The 24,586-nt window shown below is 36.7% G+C and overlaps 4 protein-coding genes and 1 non-coding gene across 5 annotated transcripts; 2 read left to right on the forward strand and 3 right to left on the reverse strand.

Moving 5' to 3' along the window:
• Positions 1 to 490: 490 nt before the first annotated feature.
• Positions 491 to 2,578, forward strand: LOC133862441 (uncharacterized protein At2g39795, mitochondrial-like). The gene is made up of 3 exons (XM_062298257.1): positions 491 to 837; positions 1,772 to 2,109; positions 2,208 to 2,578. Exons 1-3 carry the CDS (start codon positions 571 to 573, stop codon positions 2,365 to 2,367), a joined length of 765 nt encoding a protein of 254 aa, XP_062154241.1. The 5' UTR covers positions 491 to 570; the 3' UTR covers positions 2,368 to 2,578.
• An 838-nt stretch (positions 2,579 to 3,416) lies between these two features.
• On the reverse strand, positions 3,417 to 12,744 carry LOC133863941 (delta-1-pyrroline-5-carboxylate synthase). The gene is made up of 20 exons (XM_062300103.1): positions 12,523 to 12,744; positions 11,196 to 11,267; positions 11,008 to 11,111; positions 10,748 to 10,850; positions 10,413 to 10,574; positions 9,460 to 9,737; positions 8,837 to 8,987; positions 8,540 to 8,704; positions 8,240 to 8,317; positions 7,878 to 7,967; positions 6,998 to 7,084; positions 6,794 to 6,880; positions 6,589 to 6,685; positions 6,363 to 6,466; positions 6,174 to 6,249; positions 4,823 to 4,973; positions 4,629 to 4,697; positions 4,380 to 4,446; positions 4,219 to 4,289; positions 3,417 to 3,738 (listed from the first exon to the last, which is right to left on the reverse strand). The coding sequence occupies exons 1-20, from the start codon at positions 12,571 to 12,573 to the stop codon at positions 3,663 to 3,665; spliced, it is 2,139 nt and encodes a 712-aa protein (XP_062156087.1). The 5' UTR covers positions 12,574 to 12,744; the 3' UTR covers positions 3,417 to 3,662.
• Positions 12,745 to 15,322: 2,578 nt separating this feature from the next.
• LOC133864339 (uncharacterized) lies at positions 15,323 to 20,421 on the reverse strand. The gene is made up of 6 exons (XM_062300636.1): positions 20,135 to 20,421; positions 19,134 to 19,173; positions 18,930 to 19,004; positions 17,322 to 17,487; positions 16,306 to 16,579; positions 15,323 to 15,830 (listed from the first exon to the last, which is right to left on the reverse strand). The coding sequence occupies exons 1-6, from the start codon at positions 20,186 to 20,188 to the stop codon at positions 15,639 to 15,641; spliced, it is 801 nt and encodes a 266-aa protein (XP_062156620.1). The 5' UTR covers positions 20,189 to 20,421; the 3' UTR covers positions 15,323 to 15,638.
• A 2,175-nt stretch (positions 20,422 to 22,596) lies between these two features.
• Positions 22,597 to 22,670, reverse strand: TRNAV-CAC (transfer RNA valine (anticodon CAC)). The gene has a single exon. It is a non-coding gene; the product is annotated as a tRNA-Val (tRNA).
• A 166-nt stretch (positions 22,671 to 22,836) lies between these two features.
• LOC133864927 (probable glycosyltransferase At5g11130) lies at positions 22,837 to 24,293 on the forward strand. The gene has a single exon (XM_062301372.1). It carries the CDS (start codon positions 22,925 to 22,927, stop codon positions 23,960 to 23,962), a length of 1,038 nt encoding a protein of 345 aa, XP_062157356.1. The 5' UTR covers positions 22,837 to 22,924; the 3' UTR covers positions 23,963 to 24,293.
• The last annotated feature ends 293 nt before the right edge of the window (positions 24,294 to 24,586 follow it).

Here is a 24,586-nt window from a genome sequence, read left to right on the forward strand (position 1 = left end):
ATTTACAGGACATGTAATACAAATGTCAATTTTAATAGACTTTGAAAGAAAACTATTTTTTTTTCCCAAAAAATCTAAAGATCAATTTTTTAATGGATCAAACAGGAAGCAATTTTTTTTTTTTATTTTCCTATAAAAACCGTGCAAATTTTCTAATTAATTAGAAAATTGATGATGTCTTTCTTTTCTTTTTTGTCTTTACTTAACAAAAAAGATGTCTTGTTGTTATTATTATGGAAAATGATAAAACTACAATCCCATCACAATTCCCTCACAACCCCCACTCACAATGGTGCGGGGCCCATGTGTGTGGGCCTCACACCATTGTGAGTGGGGTTGTGAGGGAGTTGTGCAAAAGAGTTGTGAGCCAATCATGTCCCTATTATTATTATTGGAGCTGACATGTAATATTTCAATTGGTTGCCCAAGTCAGTAGCAGATAACAAGCTGTAGACAATCCGAGCCCACCCTTATAGGCTCATACAGATCTTAAAACCCTGAACACTCCAAAGTCCTCGTTACCGTGTCCCTAAAACCCTAAAAACACTTTCTCAGCTGCGACTCAGAGAAATGGCCTTCACTGCCATTCTTCGCAAATCGGCTTCTTCTTTAGGCCCACTCGCGGGTAGACTCGTGGGGGGACAGAGAAATTACCATTCTGCCCTTTTCACGGCCATAAACCACTCCAATTTCTCTCGCAGGCCCTCTCTGAGAAGCCGTTTGTTTCCTAGCCTACACTACTCTTCGGCTGAGAAGAGGACGAGTGCCGATGAGACCCTTATTGAGGTGATTAATAAGGATATCGAATTTTTGCGGCAGGCTGATGATCACGATCGGGTGAGTTTGTTTGTTTGTTTGTTTTTTTTTTTGGGTTTATGGGCAGTTTGCTTGTTGAGAAAGTGAGGGAAAAACCAAAAGAAATGAAATTTTTAAGGGTTTTTAACTTTTTTTTCATAGATTTCTATTGGAGAAGATGGAAAACCCATTTCAATGCTATCATATAGTCGTGTTTGGCTGAAAGATAATATAATGCGGAATATAAATAAATAGATGCAAAGACTTACGTGGTTCGGTTTATGATGTCCAAAGAGCTACATTTTGCTCTTATTTCTTTAAGTGATGTTTACATTATAACAAGAGAATTAGATGATACAAATAGACTTCAACTATAACTAGGTAACTGTGACTAAATGATGGACTTGAAGTGTAGTTATGTTACAGTCTTTAACTGTGAGTAGGTGTGAAAATTAATTGCTCAAAAAATTTATGGGAGTTTGGTTGCTCCAAAAGGAGAGGAATTAGAAGAAAATGAAGCTTAAAATGCTACGGTTTTATATTTTGGAGATAATACTCAGAATACTTTTGGTTTTGTATTACTCAAGAGAAAAATTTCCCGGTTTGTTAATGTTTTATCAATATACAAACTTGCATATATTGTAGATTATTTGTGGAAATTCCTTTGATGCGGAAGTCTTTTACTTATTGATGCTCTCCTAAAGTGGTGCTTTAGGATCTTAGCGCCCTTTTTTCTCTTGCTTCTTTTGATGAAATTTCTCATACCCGTGAGGGTTAGCTCAAATGGGATATTCGATTGGTTAATATCATGAGATTGGCCGTTCGAGTCTTCACTTAACTGGTAAATGGCTCTTGCAGGGTCGTGTATTTCGGGTTTACCCAACAAAGTCGTGACCCTTCCTTTAAGGGGGTTCCACGTGATTAAAAAAACTTCATTGCGCTACTGATTATCATGATCACTTTTTTGGTTTGATAGGTCGAAATGATTCCTAGTGGTTTTCCTTTTGAAATCGAAGATAATCCAGGACTTCAAACTGTAACACTGAAAAGAACGTATCAAGGTGAAGAGATAGAAGTGGAAGTTAACATGCCTTATCTAGTTACTGGGGAAGATAATGATGATCATGATGTTGATGGTGAAAAGGCCAATCAATCTAGCTTGCCACTGGTTGTTAGTGTATCTAAGAAGAGTGCACCTAGTCTAGAGTTTGGTTGCACTGCTTACCCCGATGAAGTTGTGATCGACAGCTTGTCGGTTAAACGTCCAGAAGTTTCAGAGGAGGATGATGTTGCCTATGGGGGGCCTGACTTCCAGTAAGCTTTTATTGTTCTTTACTTGTATATGGTTAATACAAGATTATGGTTTCTCTTTGTTCTCTAATTTATAGGCGTCTTGTCTCTGTCTTTTCCAGTGATTTGGATGAGAACCTGCAGAAGGCTTTCCACAAGTATTTAGAGATAAGGGGAATCAAGCCAAGCGCAATTAATTTCTTGCATGAGTACATGATCAACAAGAACAGTAGAGAAGAATTGAATTGGTTGAAAAAACTTAAGAATTTCGTTGAAGCCTGAACTTGTACCTAATACAGCAACTTTGGTAGCAGAGGACTCGTGAATTGTTGCTAAAATCTACTCTTTGGTGGAAAACCTTGTGTTGGCTGAGGAAGGGTGGCATAAATGGGAGGCTTTTATTGAGAAGTTAATTAAGCTGCGTTTGATATGAAAATGGAAGTGCTGTTTGACTTAAAAACCTACTATAATTGAATGGGTCAGGTTCTTTTAACTCCTGCAGTCTCCATGTGATATGAGCTTAATTCTCCTCCTTTTTTTTCTCTTTTTTTTTTCTTCATTTTTTTGGGTGTTTGTTTTATGTATATCTACCTTTGCTCCAATTTGTCAGACATAGGTTTAAACAGAAGGAATAGGATCCTCTCCATTTTAAGGGAGAACCATTTTGCAGTTCAATTTTGTTTTATTGTATTTGGCCGTGTTTATAATGCTATGTAACTATGTTATATAAAAAACTTAAATGATGTGACAACCAATATATTCACCATGTCACAACAGGACATTTTTCTTTGTTTGTAAGGTGATGGTTTGTTAGTAATAATATCACTCACTTATTCATTAAAAAAAAAAAAAAAGAATTAAAAAAGGGATATTTTTCTTCTAAATTGGGTTGGAAGAATATCATTCAACTCAATCTATTAAAAAGACATGTATCTAAACATGTAAAAAACACGTGCTTTTTCAATACCAAGGGCAGTTAGAAGATTTTTTATTTTTATTTTTAAAAAAAGCACGTGCATCTCATATGTTATTAAAAACAAATACCCGAACAGGTTTTAGCAGCCCACCCACTTATTGGGATAGGTAGATCCCATAAAAACTATCACATTTAATGCTAACCAATCCGGATAGCAAGTTGCCGAGGATCCGGATCCATTTTTGAACACCCGTAATCAAACTACCTCTCTCTTGTAAAGGAAGCGGATAGGATGATCTATTACGTGGGTAGACTTGGCAATTTCAAAAGCCAACTATGATAACCAATTACAATCTATAAAGTACTGGAAGTAAAAAGAAAAGGGCGAAAATTTCCAGATTGTCCAAAATTGTCATTTGCAAACCAAAGTCAATCGATAAACTGCATTAGCAATTATTGGCCAAAGGAGGGACAATTTCATCATGATCGGCTATTTATTTTTCAAATACAAGTTGAATTAAGAAAAGAATATCAGGCCTACACTATTATACTATGAAGGTATAGGAAGGACAACCAACACATCATCTCGTTACCTCCAACAAGCCTATTCTTTTCCTTTTCTTTCTTGCGGGTGGCGTGAATATGTTCCACGGACTCGGGACTAGTTTGTGAGGTCCTTGTGTATGTATACTACCCCTTTATCACCATTAACCACTTGTCCACTTCCTCTGAGAATCCTGCATATGCAACAAGGTAGAAGCTTAGATCAAAATATCAGACTTTAACCTATTTAGATTTCTGCTAAGACGTCGTCTACCTTACTGGAACTAATGGATATACATGACTACATGAATACGAAAATGCCAAAGGAAAATAAAATTGTTCCATCTAAAGTTCCACAGAATAAGATGCGAGTTACTTTACAATTTGCCTTGCAACTCCTTGGAATACTACTGGGATTTATTTCTACATTTAATACTTCAAGTAATATTTGAAAAGAACACCAAATCGTCAACAAACAATGCATGAAAAACCTCAAGTTGTCCCCTCTACACCATGTTATAAAACCATATACACTATAATGCCAGTTTCTAAGTCGTCCATAATTGCTTATCTTTTTACACAACAAAACTCATTATTCTTATCAGGGATACTAGCCCCAGAATGACACAATTTTGAGGTCATTAAATTTACCAACAAAGATAAGTAGTTCATACCATCGTGTTGTTAACAATCCTTCAACTCCTACTGGACCCCGAGCATGAATTCGGCTTGTGCTTATCCCAACCTATTTAGCCATAAAAGAGAATCAAATACAAGAGTGATGACCTTGACCATATCAACTAATTTTCAAAATAACCGCTAAATTATGTTATACCTCTGCACCTAATCCAAACCGAGCCCCATCACAAAATCTGGTACTTGCATTGTGAAAAACAGCAGCACTGCCAACAAAGCTCATCAAGTGTGTTATAACAAAGATCAAACTACTACCATATTGGTATAACAGGTTCAATAGTTTAAATAATTTTGCTTTTTGCTTTTTGTTTTTAAAAGATCACAATACAAAGGCAATGAAAAAAGGGTAAGAAGCAGATAAAACATATACGCAAATATATCTACCAACCTGTCAACTTGATGTAGAAAAACTTCAGCAACTTCATGGTCTTCTGCAATCACACAATCAGTATGTGCACTGCCAAAAAAAACAAAGTAAAAGAATTGATACATTTCCCATTATATCTTTTAGGCAACTATAGATGTGTGCAGAGAGAGAGAAAATGCAATATGTTTCTTATCAAAAGGGAAATGCTAACATGCCTTCCATGTTGATGTATATGATTAATGGCTGAATATACATCATCCACAATTTCAACAGTGCAAGCCAACGAATTGTACTCATGATGGAATGACCGGGCCTCTGGAATATTTAGCAAGGAGCTTGCCCTTGGTCCACCATATAATGTTACACCTGCAGAAGATGCACATCAGTTGGCTATACTTTAGAACCTTTTAGTGGCTTGTTCTGCCTTCTTGTTTGTTTGATTTTTCCCCCCTGCAGGTCAATTGCCAACTATGAACAGTATAGCACAAATTTGCTACACTACATGACAAACATTAGTAAAAACCCAGAGCTGAAAAGACCCAAGGGGAAATCATCTTAAAAGTGCAAAGGAGCAGTATCAATGATACTTTTGTTTGTCTAAGAGGCACCCAGTCAGTATCGCATATCAAAAATGCGTTTTTAGAGAAAATAACAAAAATTGTCCCGTTTGGGAGTGTGTTTGAAAAAAATTATAGTTTTTCTACGTTTTCAAATCTCAGGCAATAATGTGCGTTTTTAAAAACACACGATTTTAAAGGTCAAACTGTGATTCTAAAGGCTGGATCGCGATTTTACCAAATGCTCAACTACTTTTTCAAAAATCACGTTTTCAAAACTGCATTTTGAAATCACTATTTTTTCAAACCGTACGTTTTGAAACCACTAAACCAAACGGACTTTAAAGCCATCTTTTCAGTCATAAAAGATCCTGAAATTTCATTTAATCCTTCAAAACTGCCTCAAATTTGATCTAAATACTGAATGCAAAAACTAATGGGCATAATTTTGATATTCCCACCGTCTCAATTTGAGTGTCATGGTTCAGACTGGCATGAATGTTTAATGAAGAGAAAATATGTATGCAGTTTTTACCAAAATGACAAAAGGTGACGCAACTTTTAATGTGTCTTGATTGGTAACTTGAACAAGTGAGGGGTGATATAGGAATATATACGTATAAATGCATTAACTTTTTGAAGGTGGACACTCATTTTGGGACATCCCAAAAACAAGAATGTAAGACACTCAATATGGGGAAGGAGGGAGTATATTAGTTTGAATATCATCCTCAAGCTTTTATTGATTAAAAGGTGAGGGAAGAATACAGGAACAAAGTTGGATCCCAAAAAAGGAGAGACAAAACAGTTCCATGCAAACATGATTTGTACCCAAAATGGCTTGAAACTAATAAAGACTATCCTTTGATGGTACAGGGATTTATACTCTAAAGAGAAATTTAGCATGCCCGCAAACACCCCCAACCTCCCCCACCAAGAGGAGGGGATACAAAAAATCTGGAGTTCATTTTACATGTAAAGGAAAAGAGGTTTGCATTGAAAGCCCAACCTTCGATCCTGAGGTCAACGATAAGCTCATTTAGCCCTTCAGTTCGAATCAAATCCTTGTGGACAAGAAGCGTTTCCTGAGAAAAGCAAAAGCGAACCAATAAATAACGTAAATCCAAACTGACAGTAATGCTATTAAGTTTATCAGAATTGAGACTATCAGCTAAGAAGTATACACTAAATAGATTACCATTGCATTACATGCTGCCGGATAATCTACTTTTGCATCCAAAACAATTTGCTTTGCCATATCCATGTTAGCAGACTTGTCAATGTAAACATGGCAAATTCCATCTGGGTAACAAATACTGCAGTTTTGATATCATGTTCTTCTCACAAAAGGAATATTGCAAAACCTGATCAAGCACGCTGTGCATATTATACATAAACAAAGGGATAAATGTTATTTGTCTCACCAGCATGACCCAAAACTGGAATTTTAGTGGAATTCTTGATTTGAGATACAAGTTTATTGCTGCCTCTTGGAATCACGAGATCAATCACGTCATCAAGCTGGCACACAAATGTAAATGTTGACTTCCAACTTAGGTCCAAATACCAATTATCATTCTGATAGTTAACATGTTTGGAAAATCAGCTGTTGTTATAAACTCTACCCACCTTAAGTAGATCAGGAATCTCCTCTCTTGAAGTCACAAGCCCAATAACTTTTTTTCCAACACTATCAGGGATGGCTCCAGTGATAATCTATGAATGTCACAAAGACGGGTGACTTAATAAATGTTTTCACTAACAATAAGTAAAACGTTAACATCACAATTCAACCTTTTTCAAAACTAGTCATTTTAACTTTAAGAACTAAACCTTGTGTAAGATTTCATTTGATTGCTTGGCCTCCTTTCCTCCTTTCAAGAGAAGTCCATTGCCGCTTCGGATTGCTAATGAAGCTATCTATTCAGACGACAAAAAGGCCATGGTTTTATAATGATGAGACACAACAATATTTGCAATTCAAAAACAATTATGTTAGCTCATGCCTGATGCTCAAAATTTTGACAAAAATAGGTCAGATGACTTAATGAATTAGTTCACTGAAAAGATATACATTAACCACAATAACAATCCCACACATAATATTTTGTGTTAAGGTAGTAAAAGCATTTCATGATGATGACTACCAAATGAAACTCAACTTTAGCTGAGAGTCAAAATAAAGAGCAACAATAGGATACCAATCCCTACTCTCCAAAGAATCTAAAATTCTTTTCTTTTCATCATCACTTTTTTTAAACTTGAATATTTGTGGGGAAAAAGGACCATCAATGTTATTAATTAATTACTTAACATGACAGTAGAAATATTACAATGTTGGTTTCTAGAATAGGAACCATCAAAACTTTAATCTCATGTTGAAATGTCCGTTAATTCTTTCAAAAGGTGTATGTGTCAGACCATGAAGGTCGATTTTTAACGCATGGTACTTCCTTAAGAGCACATTTTGTGCAAGAAAACAAACATTTTTTGGTCAGGCAACTTAAGATGGGAGCCCTGCAAACATCATATCAATATTGGCTTGCTATTCACTTTACATTCCTCTCAACAAGGCCAACAATGGTTGTCATATAAGTAGATGGAGGAACAACAGTCCCCACAGATATAACAAAACAAAATCAACTCATTCACAATATCAAGAAAATCTATATATAAAATGCAAATGATAGTCGAAAATTTAGTTCCTATATACCTGCACTAGTGCTTCGGGACGAGACTCAAAAACAATCAGGAGAACACCCAAGGGACTTGATGTTTTCTCTAATACAAGTCCATCTGCAAGCTGGATGCAAGAATAATCATTCACAGATCAATGATCACGGATTAGATTGAAATATCTTATCTAGAACAAAGATTGTAAACTGTCTCTCTCCAATAAATTCTGAAAAAATACATAACTTGTTTGATTTATACAGTTCTATCCATAGTGTAAAAATTAGAAGTAGCAGATAGGAATTTGAATTGATATAAAATTCCTAATCTGTCTCTACGCTTGACATTGGTGTGTTAGACAACCAAAAAACTGAAAACATCAATATAACCACATTTACTTACCTCCGTTCTCTTTAGAATGCAACCAATTGGATCTTCCATGTTTGCAAGCACACGAATTGAGTTTGCAAGGCTTGAAATCTGTCAAGTATAAGTAATCTGCTGAGAAGCAAGCTAGACAAATTGTAAAATAAGACACATAATCCAATGAGCACATTAAACCCACATGGCGCCATCTTCTATGACAAAAAAAATATGGACAGAAGCCAAAGAGGTAGTAAGCAGTAAGAAGAATCTTGCCAAAAAAAAAAAAACATATTAATATTTCACAGGTTCAAACTTATGTTTTTTTGAATGTCTTGCCTTCCCAGGCTTTAGAGCAAGCCGAGCTATCAAAGACTTCTCATATCCTGCTTGTTGTGCAGCAAGAATATCAGCTTCATTTTCAGTATTAATCAGTTTTTCATTTGCTTCTAGGGCATCGGCTATGTCCAGCAGAATTTTTCTCCTATCATGTGAAGACATGGCCTGTAGAATAAGATATCACTGTATACATTATGCCGCCGAATTAAAATATATAATAACATGCTAAAAGAGAGACAGAGTGACCCAATTTGCAGAAGAAACATGAATTTGTAAAATGAATCAACTTGATGATACCTGAAGCCGTCTGGAGCTTTCCCTTGCTGCAACTGCCATCTCACGAGCACCAACTTCTCTAATTGGGGCCCATAGATGAGCATCATGATGAAAGAGGGTCCCGATAGACTCTCCTTGAAGGACTTTAATGATGTTTTCAGCAGCGTACCCACTTCAAAAGAAACAAGCAAGATTTATCGCACTATCAAGCAAATAAGGCCAACTTAAACCAGCATCAATTCCCACAACTAAAAATTTATGCTGGTCATTTATATTTTAGGGAAAAATACCAGATTTTGAGGAAAAAAAAACAGAGGGGGAATTCCATAATTTGCTGAACCTAAATTAGTAAAGGAGATCTATAGTACATGAAAAAGATAAGTAAAAACAGGAGTGAATGAAACATAATATTTTATATTTCAATTTCTAGAAATTAGAAAATGATTTTTTTTTCAAAAAAAAAAAAAAATTTCTTTTTATTATATATATAAAATCTTTTTGATTGCAATCAAACAGCCAAAATTTTTTTAGATAAAACTAACAATTGCAGTTACCTAAATAAAAAATATTCCAGGAAATAATGTTTCTCATTGCATTATGTTTAACCAAGTATTGAAGTACAATCATCCAGGACAACAGTATACCTTGTGATAACAACAGGGATGCCAGCATCAGCTGCATACACAGCAGCTTTTACTTTTGCAGTCATACCCCCTCTTCCCACCCTAGACTTGTCTCCAAAAGTAATTTCACCCTGATGTCTTTCCTTAATGTATGTATGGATTAGCTTTGACCTTGGGTCACTTGGAGGGCCACTGTACAGACCCTCTACATCACTCAACAAAACAAGAAGATCAGCTTTTAGCTCCAAAGCTAGTAGAGCAGCCAAGCTGTCATTGTCCCAAAATATACCAGAAGAATCCTGAACAAGAGTACCAGATGAGCAAATGGCACATTGAATATTGAAATAATTTGGAAGAGAAGTAATTTGAGAGATGGTCTAGGAAATTTTTTTTGAAGCTTGGCCTATGTACCAAAAAGAGACACAAGATCCTGATTTCAAGTAAAATCCTCGATAAATGCCTGACTCTGCCATCTCGCTTCCCTGTTACCCCAACCCAAGACTATTCTTGCAAGTGTGCGGCTCAGTGTGTGCATGCACGGATATTTGGCTCATTTGGAAAAAAGCCAGACGGTTTAGTGCCTAAAATAATAATAATAATACAATCATATGTCAAACCAAATTTATCAGAACTGCGTAGGAGCCTATACTCAACTCAACTAAGCCTTAATACTGTCTAGCAGCCTATGAAAAGTAAAAAGTCCAATTACATGAATTTAAGCAACAAATGCAACATAATTGACAGCAAAGAAAGCAACCACACAGGCCAGAGATAAAAGAAGAGGTGTCTCCAGAATACACACGTACTCACAGTCTCTTGTAAACAGCTTGATCATGCAATAGACTTATTGAGCTAAGCTGAGTGCCTTCTTATACATACTGCTACTTCTTGACAATATTAATGATGAAGAACAGTGTGTCATAAAATATCTACTCCGACATAAACAACAAAGTAGGTAAAGAATGGTAACGCACCTCATAGGGAGCTCTCCTGGTACTGACTGCATCGTTTTCATTGAATATAGGAATCACTTTCAGAGCTAATAATGACTTTACAGTTTCACTCAGTTGGTTTCTAAAATCCTTGTCTCTAAAATCATTATCCGTAACTAGAAGCTGAGCTGATGTGAGATCTAGCTGCAGGAGGGGAAAAAAAGGGCACGCATTAAATCCAAAACAAACCCAAAATGGACTAGGAAAAACTGAAAAGACATGCTATTTGAGAATAGAACCCAACAGTTCTACCTAGGAAGACCAAATCAAACTCTAATACAGTATCAAAGCAGATATAGGTCGCTCTCTGTAGCTACCTGACTAAATAATGTATCATAGAGAGCCATAAGACTATTTTGGCCAACCGCTGCACATGCCTTCCCATCAAGCTCAACTTGTGGTTTTTGGAGATCAGCAAAGCTGCAAGCAATTAATAATTACCGAGTTTATAAGCAATTCGAACTAGCTCAAAAAGGATTTTCACCACCCCAAAAAAATCTTGTTAATACATTAAAACTTATTTAGTTTTTAAGGCTAAAGTTAAGACTATTTTGTTAAAAGGGCAGCAACGTCCAACCTGCTGTTAACTAATCTCCTGTATCTAAGCCGTTGGCGGCCAAGGCCAACAGCACCTGATGATACTACAATAACCTCATAACCTTGATAGTTCAAGTCCTTGATCTGCATCACATTCGAAATTTAATATTGTAAAATCAAACACATTCCCGAGTTAAGAACAGTAAAAGATGACATAATATAGAATACCTGCTCACATAGCGCTCCTAACCTTCCTAATGCTAATCTTCCATCAGCTCGTGTAACAACAGCAGTCCCAACCTTCAATAGTTAAGATCACAATATCAACAAATTCGTAAAAGCATCCAAATTAGTTGGGCATACCAAGGTGACAATTTTGAGGCTTCCTTGGGGTGTAAATGTGGTGCTAAGAGTTCAAAGTAAACATATTACAAGAAATAGCAAATCTATACATTTTGAAAGCCTCATGCTTTCTTTAATTCGTGAGCAAATACAGGAAATGGCAACAAAGTTTGCGCAAGAGAAGTACAGAAAAAGGTGGGGTCCATTGATGTGTTATAATTAGTTTGTAAAATTTGCTTTATATGTAGTACATGGAATATTTCATTCCGTTCCTCATCAAATCCTTCCAATTTTGGAATAACAATGACTAGCAGCCACGCACTAAGTCAAACACATACAGATATTGATAAGGAAATTTTATGCATACATCAATATACAAGTATTGCAGTCACTGCAAATAAAAAAGAAAAGACCCTAATTAAAATTAATGAAGTCAATGAGCTCAATTTACGAAATCAAAATATAGCCAAGTGAAAGATGAACTTCAGATTTGCAAAATTTTATGCAGAAAATCAAATTCAACTCATCTCAAGTTACACACTTCCCCAATTCAGCAAAAACTGCCAGCTATATAATAAAAAAAGAAAAAAAGAAAAAACGAAAAAAAAGATATCCTTTTCCTCGGAGGATTCCAATCCATCCCCAGAGACAGCAGCAACTATGCCTATGCTTCGGAAGATTCCGTCTCTGCATCCTCCTCTCACTCTCTCTCTACAATGATATTTCTCTCTCTAAAAATTGATGTTGACCTTACTCAAATTTTTTCTCGAGGGATTGAAATTCAATCATTTTTATCAGTCACTCTTTCTCTCTATCATCAAATCCACTAAAGTTTGTACAGTAGGCTTTAACTTTTGTACATCAACATTTTCTTCCATTTAACCAAACGTGACAAGGGATTAAAATCCTTATCTAATCCACTTCTTTCCTCATTAAACACCCAGAAAATTAACACATTTTCTCCACAATTTTGGCGGCTAACAAACACGGGGCTAAGCCTATGCAAAGCCGAGAAACAGAACAATTGAATACACAACCAACCAAACATTGCTTCAAAAGAGCATCCAAAAAGAAACTACTTACTTAAAATGAGAGAATATCTATCTCCAATCGCTAAAGAATACGGTTTTAAAGGAAAATGACACAGATTTACATTCTTCTTTTCGTTAAACGGCGGGAACAGTATTGGAGAATTTGAGGAAATGTGACAGACCTTGATGATGAGGCGCTTGACGTCTTTGACGAAAGCTCGAGAACGATCCATGCCGTCAACGTCCAACGCAGTGTGTCCGGTGGACGAGTCGAACTCGGTCCCCGAATGAGCTGACTCGGTTGGCGCAGTTAGAGGGCTCTAGGTTTCGGATATAGTTGACAATACCACCGGCGCAGTTGCCTTAACTTATTTTTCTTTCTTAACAAATTCTTATTCACGTTTCAAAAAAAATTGTAAAAATAAATGTGACTTAACGGATTCCCAACCAAGTTTATGTAGGATGCGCCGCAGCGCAGGCGAAGTCTCTAAGTTTTGAGTAATGACAAGACGCCATGTAGGAAATATTTTACGATGGTCTGTGAGGTGGCGTTTGGTGAATGGGTGGCACATGTTTAGGTGATAGATACGGGCTACAGGGAAATATCCTTTTTCATGGGTATAATTGTTTTGTGAAAAAAGACAGCAGGCGGCCACGACAAAATTTCTGTCACTGTTCATAGATCCGAGTCATGCGGGTGTTCAGTCGTTCAGACCGTCAGAGCCCGGCCAAAATGATAAAAGGAGTGGTTCAGACTGTGAGAGAGAGAGAGAGAGAGAAAGGGAGGGTGATTCAGGTGCACCAAGTCGGATTTGGGGAGTGATTCATGTATAATTTCTTTTTTGGATAATTGTATCACTAGGTTTTTAAGTTGATCTATGTGGTACAAAAAGTTAAAGGAGGATCCATGTGGTAAACTATAATTACAAATCACTTCCTTAACCCGTTTTTTATCCACTAAGTTAACCGATTATGTTAATTTGCCACGTCATACCAAATAGAAAATCGACACGTGACCACCCTATGCCTAGGGGAGGCCGCTCGCCAAGCCCAGACATGGTCGGGCCACCCCCAATAGCCGCACCTTTATTTATTCATATTTTTTTTATTGTAATGGACACGTGTTTATTTTTTATTATGTATAACGTGACAAACTAACGGAATCTATTAATTTGGTAGACGAAAAACAAATTCAGAGAGTGATTCATAATTGGAGTTTACCATAGGGACACTGCATAAACTTTTTGTACCACAGGAAGTTATTTGTAATTTAGGCCAACCCTAATAACCAATGGTGCAATTATCTATTTTTTTTTTTGTACAACTCTCATATGACCAAAATATATTGGGTGAGACCTATGCATATGAGTTCTACATATGGATCCCACCCAATGTGCTGGAGTTGTACAAAAGAGTTGTAAAAGAATCATTTCACATCGGATTCTCCCCCTTGTATGGCTGCTTTGCTCTGATGCGATTTTTTTGTATATTTTTTTTTTCAAACCGGAGAAATTAGAATTTTAGGTGAGGAGTGACAATTTTAAAAAAAATTAAAAAAAAAAAATTGATTTTTTGGGGGCAAATAATTAAATTTTAGGGTCCATTTTTTTTTTTTTTTTTAAAAAAAAAAAAATAAAATTTTAGGAGATACTTTCCCAAGCCAAAGGATGGTTTCGCCCTGTACTTCGACTGAATCATATTACAATCATCTCATTCTAATTTAGGTAATAATTACAATTCATGAAGCTAATCGTTCTAATTTAGGTGAAAATTACAATTTATTAAGCTTTTTTTAATACAAATTTAATGATAGATTTAAAATTTAATTACGTAGAAATGTATAAATATCATATCTCTACTATTCATGATAGCATTTTCATATTTAATTAGCTTTCATCCATTGTGTCGGATATGAATCTTACAATTTTGAAGGTGACGGATGTTCGTTAGGGAGATAAAACATTTTGTCACTTTCTAATAAAGACTTAATATAACGTATCAAAACACAATTTTTAATGTAGTGCTATAAGTTTGGGTCCAATCATGTTATCATCAATTACTCGTATATGTAATAAAGGTAAACTTCAGGTCCAATCATGGATATTCAATTAGAGAGAAAAAAAAGAAAAAAAGAAGAAAAAAAAGAAGGGTCCAATCATGTTATCATCAATTACTCATATATGTAATGAAGGTAAACTTCACTTGCCCCTTTTAATTACTACGTAATTTTAAATGTTCTCCTTAACTTCAAAAATTTTAATGTAAAGTTATAATTTTCAGCCTCCTTCAATTATCATTTAAGTTAGAATTTTTCGATAAATCCTAATTTTTAAATTTTAGCAGAGACATGAAAAATTACTTGGTAGTTAAGGAGGTAAGTGAAAAATTTTCCTTTGTCACTGCTATTAGAAGCCAGATTTGATTTCTATCTATATTCCAACAACTCATTCTTGCAAAATTGTTCAAACTCATTTTTCCATAAACGCCGTTAGTAAAGTCTAAATTACATTCTTCTTCTTCTTTTTTTTTTTTTTTTTTTTTTTTAAGTCTCTTCTTTTTGTGAACCATATAGGGCATGGTTGTTTTAGTCACATCTAGACAGAAAAGTTGTAGGCTGGATGACAAATAGCCGGAAAAAGCTTTTTAAAATTGAAGCAAAACCTAAGAATTCAATTGTCAAAATTGAAAACCAATTGAAATAATGCGAAAACCTATGAACTAAATTTGATTTTCCCTGCTTAGAATTTAGATGATGGCTGATTCTTGCAAAATTGATCAGGCTCTACGTCTTCATATTTCCATGAACGCCATCAGTTAATCTTAGATTACTTTTTTTTTTTTTTGTTGTAATCTATCCATTTTTGTAAATCATATGCATATGTGATTCTGTTTTTTTGAGAAAAAAATAAAATAAAAATAAAAGCACCTTGTTTGCTAATCAGAACAGTCGCTATATATGATTAATGTACTGCAGATAGTGTATATTTACACAAGGTTAAAACATGGAAAATCCTGGATCCAAAAAAAAAAAAAGGAAAATCCAAAGATTTCGTTCTCCTCTCTGCTAGTGTTGGTGTTGCAGAAACGGATAAAAAAAACACTACCACTCATCAAAGACACTGCTGCCTCTTCTTAAAATTCTTTCCCCCATTCCGTGACTAAAGACTCTTCATTAAATTACAAATGCAACCAAGCGAGTAATCCCAAACACAGGAAAACTCGTCTTCCAGACAAATTCCACTCCAGCTATGTCTTCCAGACCGTGTTGGTGTTGCAGAAACGGCCATATGGCATGAGATCATGGAAAGAACCAGACCTTGATGAAGATCGCCAAAGCCATTTGCAAGAAAAATGCAGCAACCACCATCAGTGAAAGATCACTGCCTGCCATATAAGACCTGAGGTTCAAGGCAACAAAACATGCTGAAGCAGTACCAGCAAGAAGTATAATGATCCACCGAAGAATCTCGACCGGGATGAGCAACAGAAACTGAAATATTCCAAAGCATGCATATGAGTTGATCATAGACAAGTTATGAAGTGAGGATTTTTTAACGTGGGACTTGCAAGTTCACATGTTTTCTGCCAATATTAAACTCCCCCTTGGTGATCACCAATCTTTTCTAAAGTAACTTCCTGGTGTTCACCATTCACCAAGAACAAGGCAGTTAAATTTAGCTTAAACAGAAGGTATACTGGTTCAATGCAGCAACCCGGACTCCAAACATTACCTAGGGAACATATGCAAAGTAGACATATGTGGGCAGTTAAATTTAGCTTGAACAGAAGGTATACTGGTTCAATGCAGCAACCCAGGGTTCAAAAATTGCAGAGGGAACATATGCAAAGTAATTTATGCGCCCCCTAGTCTATCTATCCATTGGAAAAGAAGAAGAAAGATTTGGGGGGGGGGGGGGGGGGGGGGGGGGGGGCTATAGCGCAAAGCACAGAAGACAGCAACTTACTGAGGCCAGAACAAAAACAGAGAGAGAATATCCCCACAAGCACCAAAATCGCACAAGGTTTGCATTTGCACCCAGATACTGCAGCAAGAAGTAAAAGGCTAGTGGCACCACAATTGCATAACCATAGACTGAACCTGCTGCCATATTTACATAGCTGACGTCAAAACTCCAAGACGTAGTGCTGTCACTATGTTTCTCCATGAGGTAGGTTGCACAATTCCCAAAAGAAGCAAGCACAAATACCAATGTAGTGGAAATCCAGATAAGCCCATATCTAACACATCAGGAGAAAAAACAGAAGCCAAAATATTAGATGTTCATGTGAAATCACTGCTGTGCTTGTCACCTAGTGTTGGTGTGTGTTCACACTCAAAAGAAAAGGAACATTGGGAAAAATTGGCACACAGATCTCAAACAACCTCCACTTGCCTCAAATCATATTGAAAGAGATCATTATCCCTGCCCGGAGGAAGGAAAAGAAAGATTAAAGAAAAAGAAAAAAAGAAAGAAACAACCCTGGAAAGACAGACGACCCCACCCGGCTTTCTGTTTCTTCTCTTTTTCCTTAGCAACAACTTCTAACTTTACCAGATCCTTCCAAAGCAAAGAAACAATCTCACTGACTTAGTAAGTTTGTTAACCTGACATCTTTGTCTGCTTGACCACAATTATGTTTTTTTGTTAATGGTATTTCTTGGTTCTTAAATATCTACATTCCAACTATTTTTCTTGTTTAGTTCTAATTTCTGTTAACTCATAATATCCTAACATGTTTTCAGTATGTATTTGTATGAAAATACGTTTTCAATTTAACCTCTGATCATAATAGTTTAAAACTTTGTATCAAATGTTAAAATACCAAAAGAACTTTCCTTCGCACATGTTTTCATACAGATACCAACTGTCTATTAGTTTCAAATTTTCTTTTTGACAAGTCCCTTATACCCAAATTTTCAATAAAGGAGTACCAAAAGAAAAGAAAAGAAAAAATTAAAAAAAAAAAAATCAGTACTCACAGATCAGGGTTAGCATCAATCTTGCTAAAAAAATCTGTGCCAATAGGATACAAAGAACTCATCAGCCGGTTTAAGACAATGTCTGTATCAACATTGAAATATTGTGTGTATGAGGAGATACTAAACACTCCCTTCCAGCCGTTTGCTGGTTGTTGCTCAAATCCTTCTGCAAGGAGAGAAAGAGATAATTAAGCATGGAAGTGAATGTAATAACAGTAATTGGAAATGCCTGCAGTGCCATAAAGATGACGGCTAGGTCGAATAGTATTTCCAATAATACAAATATGGATTTAAAAATGACTGAGAATTCTAAATTGTCAGTATCAACTCAGAGCTATAAATATAACGCATTCCTTAGGTAGATAAGACACAAGGAAGCTCCAATAAGTCCAAAGAATCTCCCAATTATATATGGAACTTCCAGATAAATTACTAAAAATGAACTCCTGCCCAAACTTCATTCAATCGCTTTACCCATTGCGATTTCAGTCCAATGCCTCGCCATTTCAATTGCATCCCAATTTATGCATACCTTTTTCCAATTGTCTATGATTTGCGCGGGGGAGAATGGGCATTGCTGACTCAAAAAATCCATCAACCAAGCAAGTAATTGAAGGCAAAAACAGTTCTAGTGGATGAAGACTGTTTTTCTCTACTTTTCCTTCCTCTTATTCCAGATTTTGGCCAAAATGTATCTCTCATTTTACTGCTTCCTAATGCTATATTTTAAATAAGTTACAAAACCTAAAACACTCAGGTCAACAATTCCCAATAACATACCCATTTCGATGTCAATCCAATGCCCAATGCGATGTTTGGGGGGTGGGGTTGATCCTATTTATCATGATTCTATTCTGCAATATTCCCATTAATGTGTAATAGTTGGAAAGAAACACAAGGAAATACCCAAATGCACAAACAAGCAAGCAAACCATGGTACACAAAGATAATAGCGTTTAAAAAAAAAAATCCTTTTTCTCCAATTACCACAAAAGTCCCAAACCCAGAGTTACCTAGCAATATGATGATACTTCCATAGAGCCAAAAATCCACAATAAAACCAGTGGATGTCATGAGATAGATCTCCGTAATCGAATCCAAACTCACAATTTCTTTAAGTTCCCAAGACCTTAATGGAGCACAAAGAAGCTCAGCTAAAATATAACATCCCCATCCGAGTGGATAGGAGAAGACAAAAGTTAAAACACTAAATTCCTACAAATACACCTCTTTTCTGATCAACAGTGTTTCTAAAGAGATAGATCTGATATTGAAACTAGACGAGTGTTATGACCATAAAAGGGAAAGAAAGCCTTTCTATGACATTAAATCACACTAGAATGGCACTTTCTCGTATATTAAACAAACCAAGGAAGATATCTAATTACAAGTGGAGAAGTGAACAGTAGCTTTGTAACAAATACAATATTGCTCACAGATATCTCATTTAAAATTCTTGATTAACAGATACAATATCGCTCAAGTCCCTCAAAAAGCTTTGTAGTGATCAGGATCCCACATATCTAAATGGAAGCTAAACCAGTTAATTTTAAAGCAACTTGCCGACAAGCCCCCAAAGTCCAGGAAAGGAAAAGTTAAGAACCATACCAGGTGGACTTCCAAGAGTTTGATAACCCCGCCCTGCATTATTTGGAGGGAATATTTGCATATTTGCTTCAGGGACTACATATGAGTTCAGAACAAGTTTTTTTAGGGGAATAAACAAAGAACGGTTCAGATATAATGGTAATTATGAACAATAAAACAATTCAATGTATTGAAAAGAAATATTTTGAAAATAGAACCCCGTACCCTCATAGTTTGTCCCATTCTTTTCTTCTTTGACAACCGCCTATGCACCAAAAAACAGTTATAACTAAAACCTTATTAATGATAATAACGATGACGATAGTAATAACAACATAAAAATAAAATAAAATAAATAGAAGCTCATAAGTAAACACCACTTCAAACATATGTATGCTTCACGCAAAAAGAAATGGATTATAAGTAAAGAGCAAAGAACTATAGAAATTATCTACACGCAGATTTCAAGCCCAAAGAAAGTAAACCTAGTAATTTACGGCACAAGTACACATTTGGAAACTTTAGAAAAGAAGTTTCTTTTGCCGACGAGTCACTTACTATTAGTCGTAGAATTGATGTTGAATGTTTCCTACTTTAAACAATTGAGCAAGAGGTGGATACATTAAATTGTGGCAGGCCATTACCGCCTTCCAGCAAAGGGAAAATTATTATGAAAAGTCTATAAAACTTTCTTCATCCAAATGTTTAGGCTACTTGCAAGTAAAGTCTCTAGGTTTCCACTCGACTTAACAAAGCTAACAAAGATAAGTAAAAATAAAGGAGACAACAGAATATAATAAATCAACTTCTGTATTAAATTTTAATCGACCACTATCTGTATTTAATCGCTGTGAGCTAAAGTTCTAGTTTCGCCTCATTGTAAAAAAATAAAAAATAAAACAGAAAGAAAGAACTTAAAAGCTAACTTTGGTTTAGACTGTTTAGTCCTTTTTGTTCTCTTAAAAGCACAACACTTGGAAATTTTCCTTTCGTTTTCCTGAGCTTTCTCAGCAAACAAACAGAGCGGGAAAAATTAAAAAGAAAAAAAAAAAAAAAAAGAGAAAGCGATCGATCTCGTCTACTACATGCACTAGATCAATTAGCCTACAAGTCAAACAAAGAAACGCGAAAAAGGTCAAATTACATAGAATTAATCATGTAAAACGGAATTTGCAAAGCATATATTAGGGGAAAAAAAATGTAAAGAGAAATGAATCAGAACGTACGGGCACGGAGCCAAGCAAATGGCTGGTAGGGAGGCTTGTGTAGGATTCGTCCATGAAAGAGAAATGAGAGAGTAAGATCTGTTGCTCACAAAGACAATATGCGTCTTAAAGAATTTGATTGAGAATCTGAGGTTTATGAGCGCTGAAACGCGCCACGAAACGAGCCCTAGACGTTGCTTTTCGTAGTTTGGAACTTTGGAATGAACAGAGAGGAGGGAATACTGACCGGAACTAGAGCTGTATTAAAGGGGCGGGGGATCTTGACACGCGCCTACAAGGCGTCTGGATCTCAGCATTCGTTTACTTCACAGCGACGCACGCGTGAGCAGATGATTAACTTCGTCTTCCTGTAGCGAAGAATCTTGGGCTCATCATGGCCCATGGGCCTCCGTGATTGTTACTGGCCTTAAGGTCAAATTGCCGGCCCATTACCAGCCTTGGTTTAGAGCCTCTTTTCGAAATGGTGCGCTATTAAACTAGGTTCCCTTGCTAGCCTAATTCATTTTGGCGCCAGCGTCACCCTTATTGGACCGTTGTGAGTGGCAGAATTATTTTTAGGGCTATCATAGTGGTTTAGGCACCACCTTCAGAGTGGTCAAACCACATCCAAAAGACAAATTAACTATTGGTCTAAGTCTCAAAATGGAAGAGAAGATTAGAGTTGTGTGGTTAAATTTGAGACCTCGCCACTTTTAACTACCACCATTGTACCAACATTTCTAAAATCTATAGTTGCACGCTCATATTACTAGCAAAGTAGTTACTCGCACAACTACTCCAAGCATAATTGGTGACTGCCGCACGGTCCACCATTTTTTTGGAGTAGTTGTGCGAATCATCTGTAGGTTTGAATTTATTATTTAGGTGAAATTAAGCTCGGAATCTTGAATTTTATTTTAGATTTTTGCAATTTTTAGAGTGGACTTTAGAATGACTTTTGGTTTTTGGATTTGGGTACTGATCCCAAAACCTTATTTCAATTGAATTGAGCTAATATTGGTGCTTGTGAGAAACCTATTAAATGTCAGTTGTGCAACTTCGCTGAAAAGGGTTGCTATTCTTAGTTATTTGGGTGCATATTTGCATTTTTCTAAAGAGTTAAGGGCTTCCGATTCATCTAAGCTTGGCATGCTTGAGTGTCTTTGACGGATATTGCATTTTTGAATGTAATCTGCTGGGATATTAACAATGAGAAAATAAGATGTTTGGTGGGGGAGGAGGAGGAGAGGTGAAAGTAGTGGTGGCGTCGCTAGTGGTTTTGAGTGTTTGGCGAAAGGAAGATAAAGGAGAAAGGAGAAAGAGAAACAGTGTTTGGCGAAAGGAAGATAAAGGAGAAAGGAGAAAGAGAAACAGTATATAGACATAGCTAGGGTCGCTCCCCTTTAGTTGCTTACATGATATATGGCCTTAATACATTCACAACTCCCATCAAATTATTACACAACCTCAAAGTATACGAAGGTGAGGCTCGCACAATGAATCACACCCCAATGTATTTTAGAGTTGTACAATAATTAGATGAAAATTGTAATTTTAACATTTTTCCTTAGTATAATAATTAAGAAATGTTACGGCATCTATTGCGGTTCTCATGTCATTTTTCGGTCCTCATGTCATTTTTCTGTGTTAACCTGACATTTTTTTTAATAAAAAATAAATAATTACAGCTTGAAACCGATTATCTCTCGCATTCTTCTTTTCTCTCACTCTTTGAAACCGGTTCTCCAGTCATTAGCTCTAGCTCTCTGATTCCCGCTCCCTATCAGGAAAATTCCTCCTCTCTCTAGGAAATCTGATTTCTCATTTCATTTTATTCTTCCTTCAATCCATACAAATCAAAACCCATTTTGGTTTTCTCCCATTTTCTCCCCCCTTTTCTGTTCTCCACCGTTAGACTTACCACCAGCGAACAGTGTCTTTTGTGGGATAACTCATAGCAGAAGAAGCAGAATAAATGGGTACCTGTTTTCTGTAAGACTCATATGTTAAGTTGAAACCCACAAAAGACTTAGTTTTGTATGAAAAATAAAAGGCTTTGATAATTTTTTTTTAAAAAGAATGACAGAAGAAGAGAGGAAGAGCAAGGGATTCTATAGATAACTGGACTTCTATATGGGGAAAGCAGTGGGGGAAAACAAAAATGGGTTTTGATTTGTATGGATATGGAGAAAGAATAGAGATGAGGAGCCAGGATTTTAAGAGAGGAATTTTTCGATAGGAGGAGGAAATTAGAGAGAGAGAAAGCTGATGCACGATTGATTTGGGAAAAAAACAGGAGAACCGGTTTTAGAAAGAGAAAGGAGGAATAGATCAGATTTCTTACTATAATCTGAGTTCTTAAAGGCCTTCAAAGCAACCTCTCTCTTTCTTTCGATACAGTCTAACTCTCTTCGAGCAGTCAAGAATTAAATGTGTAAAAAAAAAAATTGAAAGAGAAGGAAGAAGGAACTGAAAACGCAGGATGTCTGAGCCCGGGTTCGAACCGGGGACCTCTAGTGTGTGAGACTAGCGTGATAACCGACTACACCACCCAGACAAGTTGTGAGCTTTTTCCACTATTAAGAAATTTATACTCGGTTTATTCTGGATAAAAAGATTTGCATAAAATAAGGAAAATTTCGTTGACTTTTTTCTAGGTCTTTTGCCCCTTTCTTTCTTTCTTTCTTTGTTTTAGCATACTGGGAAGTCGGAGGCGTGTCGATCAGTAAACCCATTTTCTGTTCGTCTTCAACAATAAAGCTCGAAGATCGTACATTCTACTCCTAGGGCTTGTTTGTCTGTTTGTTCGAAATGACCATCTCCTGCTTCTCTCTCCTCTTCTGCCTCCCTTTCTTCACCTTCCTTACTATCCACTCCAAACCAGTCACCTCGCCTTACCTCTCACCCACCACGATCATCCCCAATTACCAAAACATGCTCAAAACTTTCAAAATTTTCATGTACAACCCAAACGATGCCCTCACTTTCAACTCCCCAGCAGAGTCACTCTTCTACGCCTCTCTTCAGAACAGCCCGTTTGTCACCCACGACGCCGAAGAGGCTCACCTATTCTTCGTCCCTTTCGCCTCAGGTCTCTCCACGCGATCCATCGCGCGTGTCATTAGACGCCTTCGGGAAGAGCTTCCGTACTGGAACCGTACGCTTGGTGCTGACCATTTTTACCTCTCTTGTGCCGGTTTGGGATACGAATCGAACCGAAATCTTGTTGAGTTGAAGAAAAACTCGGTCCAGATCTCGTGCTTCCCTTCACCCGCTGGTAGGTTTATCCCTCACAAGGACATAGCCCTACCTCCATTTCCGAAATCTAACGTACCGCACGCTCTGGCGAACAGAACCGCGAGGTTTCTGGGTTATTTTGGGCACAGCGGGGTAAAAGAGTCAAGTTTTTTGGTCAACGAGTTGGTTAATGATCCAGACTTTCTGATCGAATCCGAGTCGTCAGATCAGCTCAGTTACACGGAGAGACTAGCGAGCAGTAAATTTTGTTTGTTCGAGTACGGAGGCGATGTTTCGAGAATCGGAGAGGCGCTGCGTTTCGGGTGCGTGCCGGCGGTGATTACTGACCGTCCGATCCAGGACCTGCCATTCTTGGACGTGCTAAGGTGGCAGGAGATCGCGTTGTTTGTGCCTGTGGGAGGGTTCAAGGAACTGAAACGTGTCTTGGGGCGCACGTACGGAGATCGGCACGAGCAAATGAGCAAATTAGGTGTGAAGGCGAGTCAGCACTTTGTGTGGAACGAGGTACCACAGCCGTTGGATTCGTTTCATACGGTAATGTATCAGCTGTGGCTGAGACGGCATACCATCAGATACCCTCGGAGAGAATAGGATTAGGGAACCCAGAGTTCTCGGGCGGACGATGGACTCCCTTAGGCTGTTGTATAGATTTTGTTGACTTGGTTAGTAAAGCTTGGATAGTTGGATGGTGGTAAATCAAGCGATTTTTTGAAGTAATTTCCTGGTATATAAATAAAAATTTCAAGTCATTTCTTGAGTTATGTATGTCAACTAAAATTTGAAGCTGTTTGTAGTCAAAATTCAACTTTTCATTAGGCCTATGTTTTGGTTGGCCTGTTTTTATTTGTGATGTATTTACTTTGTTCTGTTGTGTTCTTGTATTATCTCATCTATTCAAAAGAAAAGACCCGTTGGAATTAAACCATGTAAGACATAAGACATGACAAATTGTTTCGGTCTTAACTGTCTGGTTCTAACAGAATATGCCATTTTAGTGACAGAATCATTCTTGGCGGGAATAAAGTAGTACTATTATTTTTATTTTAAGGAGGAAAAAATTTAAGGCTTCGTATAGTTTTAAATTAAGTATTTTATAATTATTACTAGGAATAAAAGAGAGTAGAATAGAATAGAATGGTTATTCTTATTATTTAGTTTGATAAAAATTCATATACTTTAATTGGAATCTAATAAAATTCTTTTAAGTGTTCGGCC

This window comes from Alnus glutinosa, chromosome 3, assembly GCF_958979055.1.
Source record: "Alnus glutinosa chromosome 3, dhAlnGlut1.1, whole genome shotgun sequence".
Taxonomy (NCBI): Eukaryota; Viridiplantae; Streptophyta; class Magnoliopsida; order Fagales; family Betulaceae; genus Alnus; species Alnus glutinosa.

Bases quoted from the DNA above. Each gene is read 5' to 3' on its own strand.
- LOC133863941 (XM_062300103.1), bottom strand. From the start codon at position 12,573: ATGGATCGTTCTCGAGCTTTCGTCAAAGACGTCAAGCGCCTCATCATC. The intron at 10,851-11,007 runs GTTGGACGTTGC...AATTGCTTGCAG, and splicing joins AGGAGATTAGTTAACAGCAG to CTTTGCTGATCTCCAAAAAC. The intron at 4,974-6,173 runs GTTGGGCTTTCA...CATCTTCTGCAG, and splicing joins CGTTGACCTCAGGATCGAAG to GTGTAACATTATATGGTGGA.
- LOC133862441 (XM_062298257.1), top strand. From the start codon at position 571: ATGGCCTTCACTGCCATTCTTCGCAAATCGGCTTCTTCTTTAGGCCCA. The intron at 838-1,771 runs GTGAGTTTGTTT...TTGGTTTGATAG, and splicing joins AGGCTGATGATCACGATCGG to GTCGAAATGATTCCTAGTGG. The intron at 2,110-2,207 runs GTAAGCTTTTAT...TGTCTTTTCCAG, and splicing joins TATGGGGGGCCTGACTTCCA to TGATTTGGATGAGAACCTGC.
- LOC133864339 (XM_062300636.1), bottom strand. From the start codon at position 20,188: ATGGACGAATCCTACACAAGCCTCCCTACCAGCCATTTGCTTGGCTCC. The intron at 19,174-20,134 runs GTACGTTCTGAT...TTTGGTGCATAG, and splicing joins ATTTGCTTGGCTCCGTGCCC to GCGGTTGTCAAAGAAGAAAA. The intron at 15,831-16,305 runs GTAAGTTGCTGT...GGAATATTTCAG, and splicing joins CTGTTTTTGTTCTGGCCTCA to TTTCTGTTGCTCATCCCGGT.
- LOC133864927 (XM_062301372.1), top strand. From the start codon at position 22,925: ATGACCATCTCCTGCTTCTCTCTCCTCTTCTGCCTCCCTTTCTTCACC.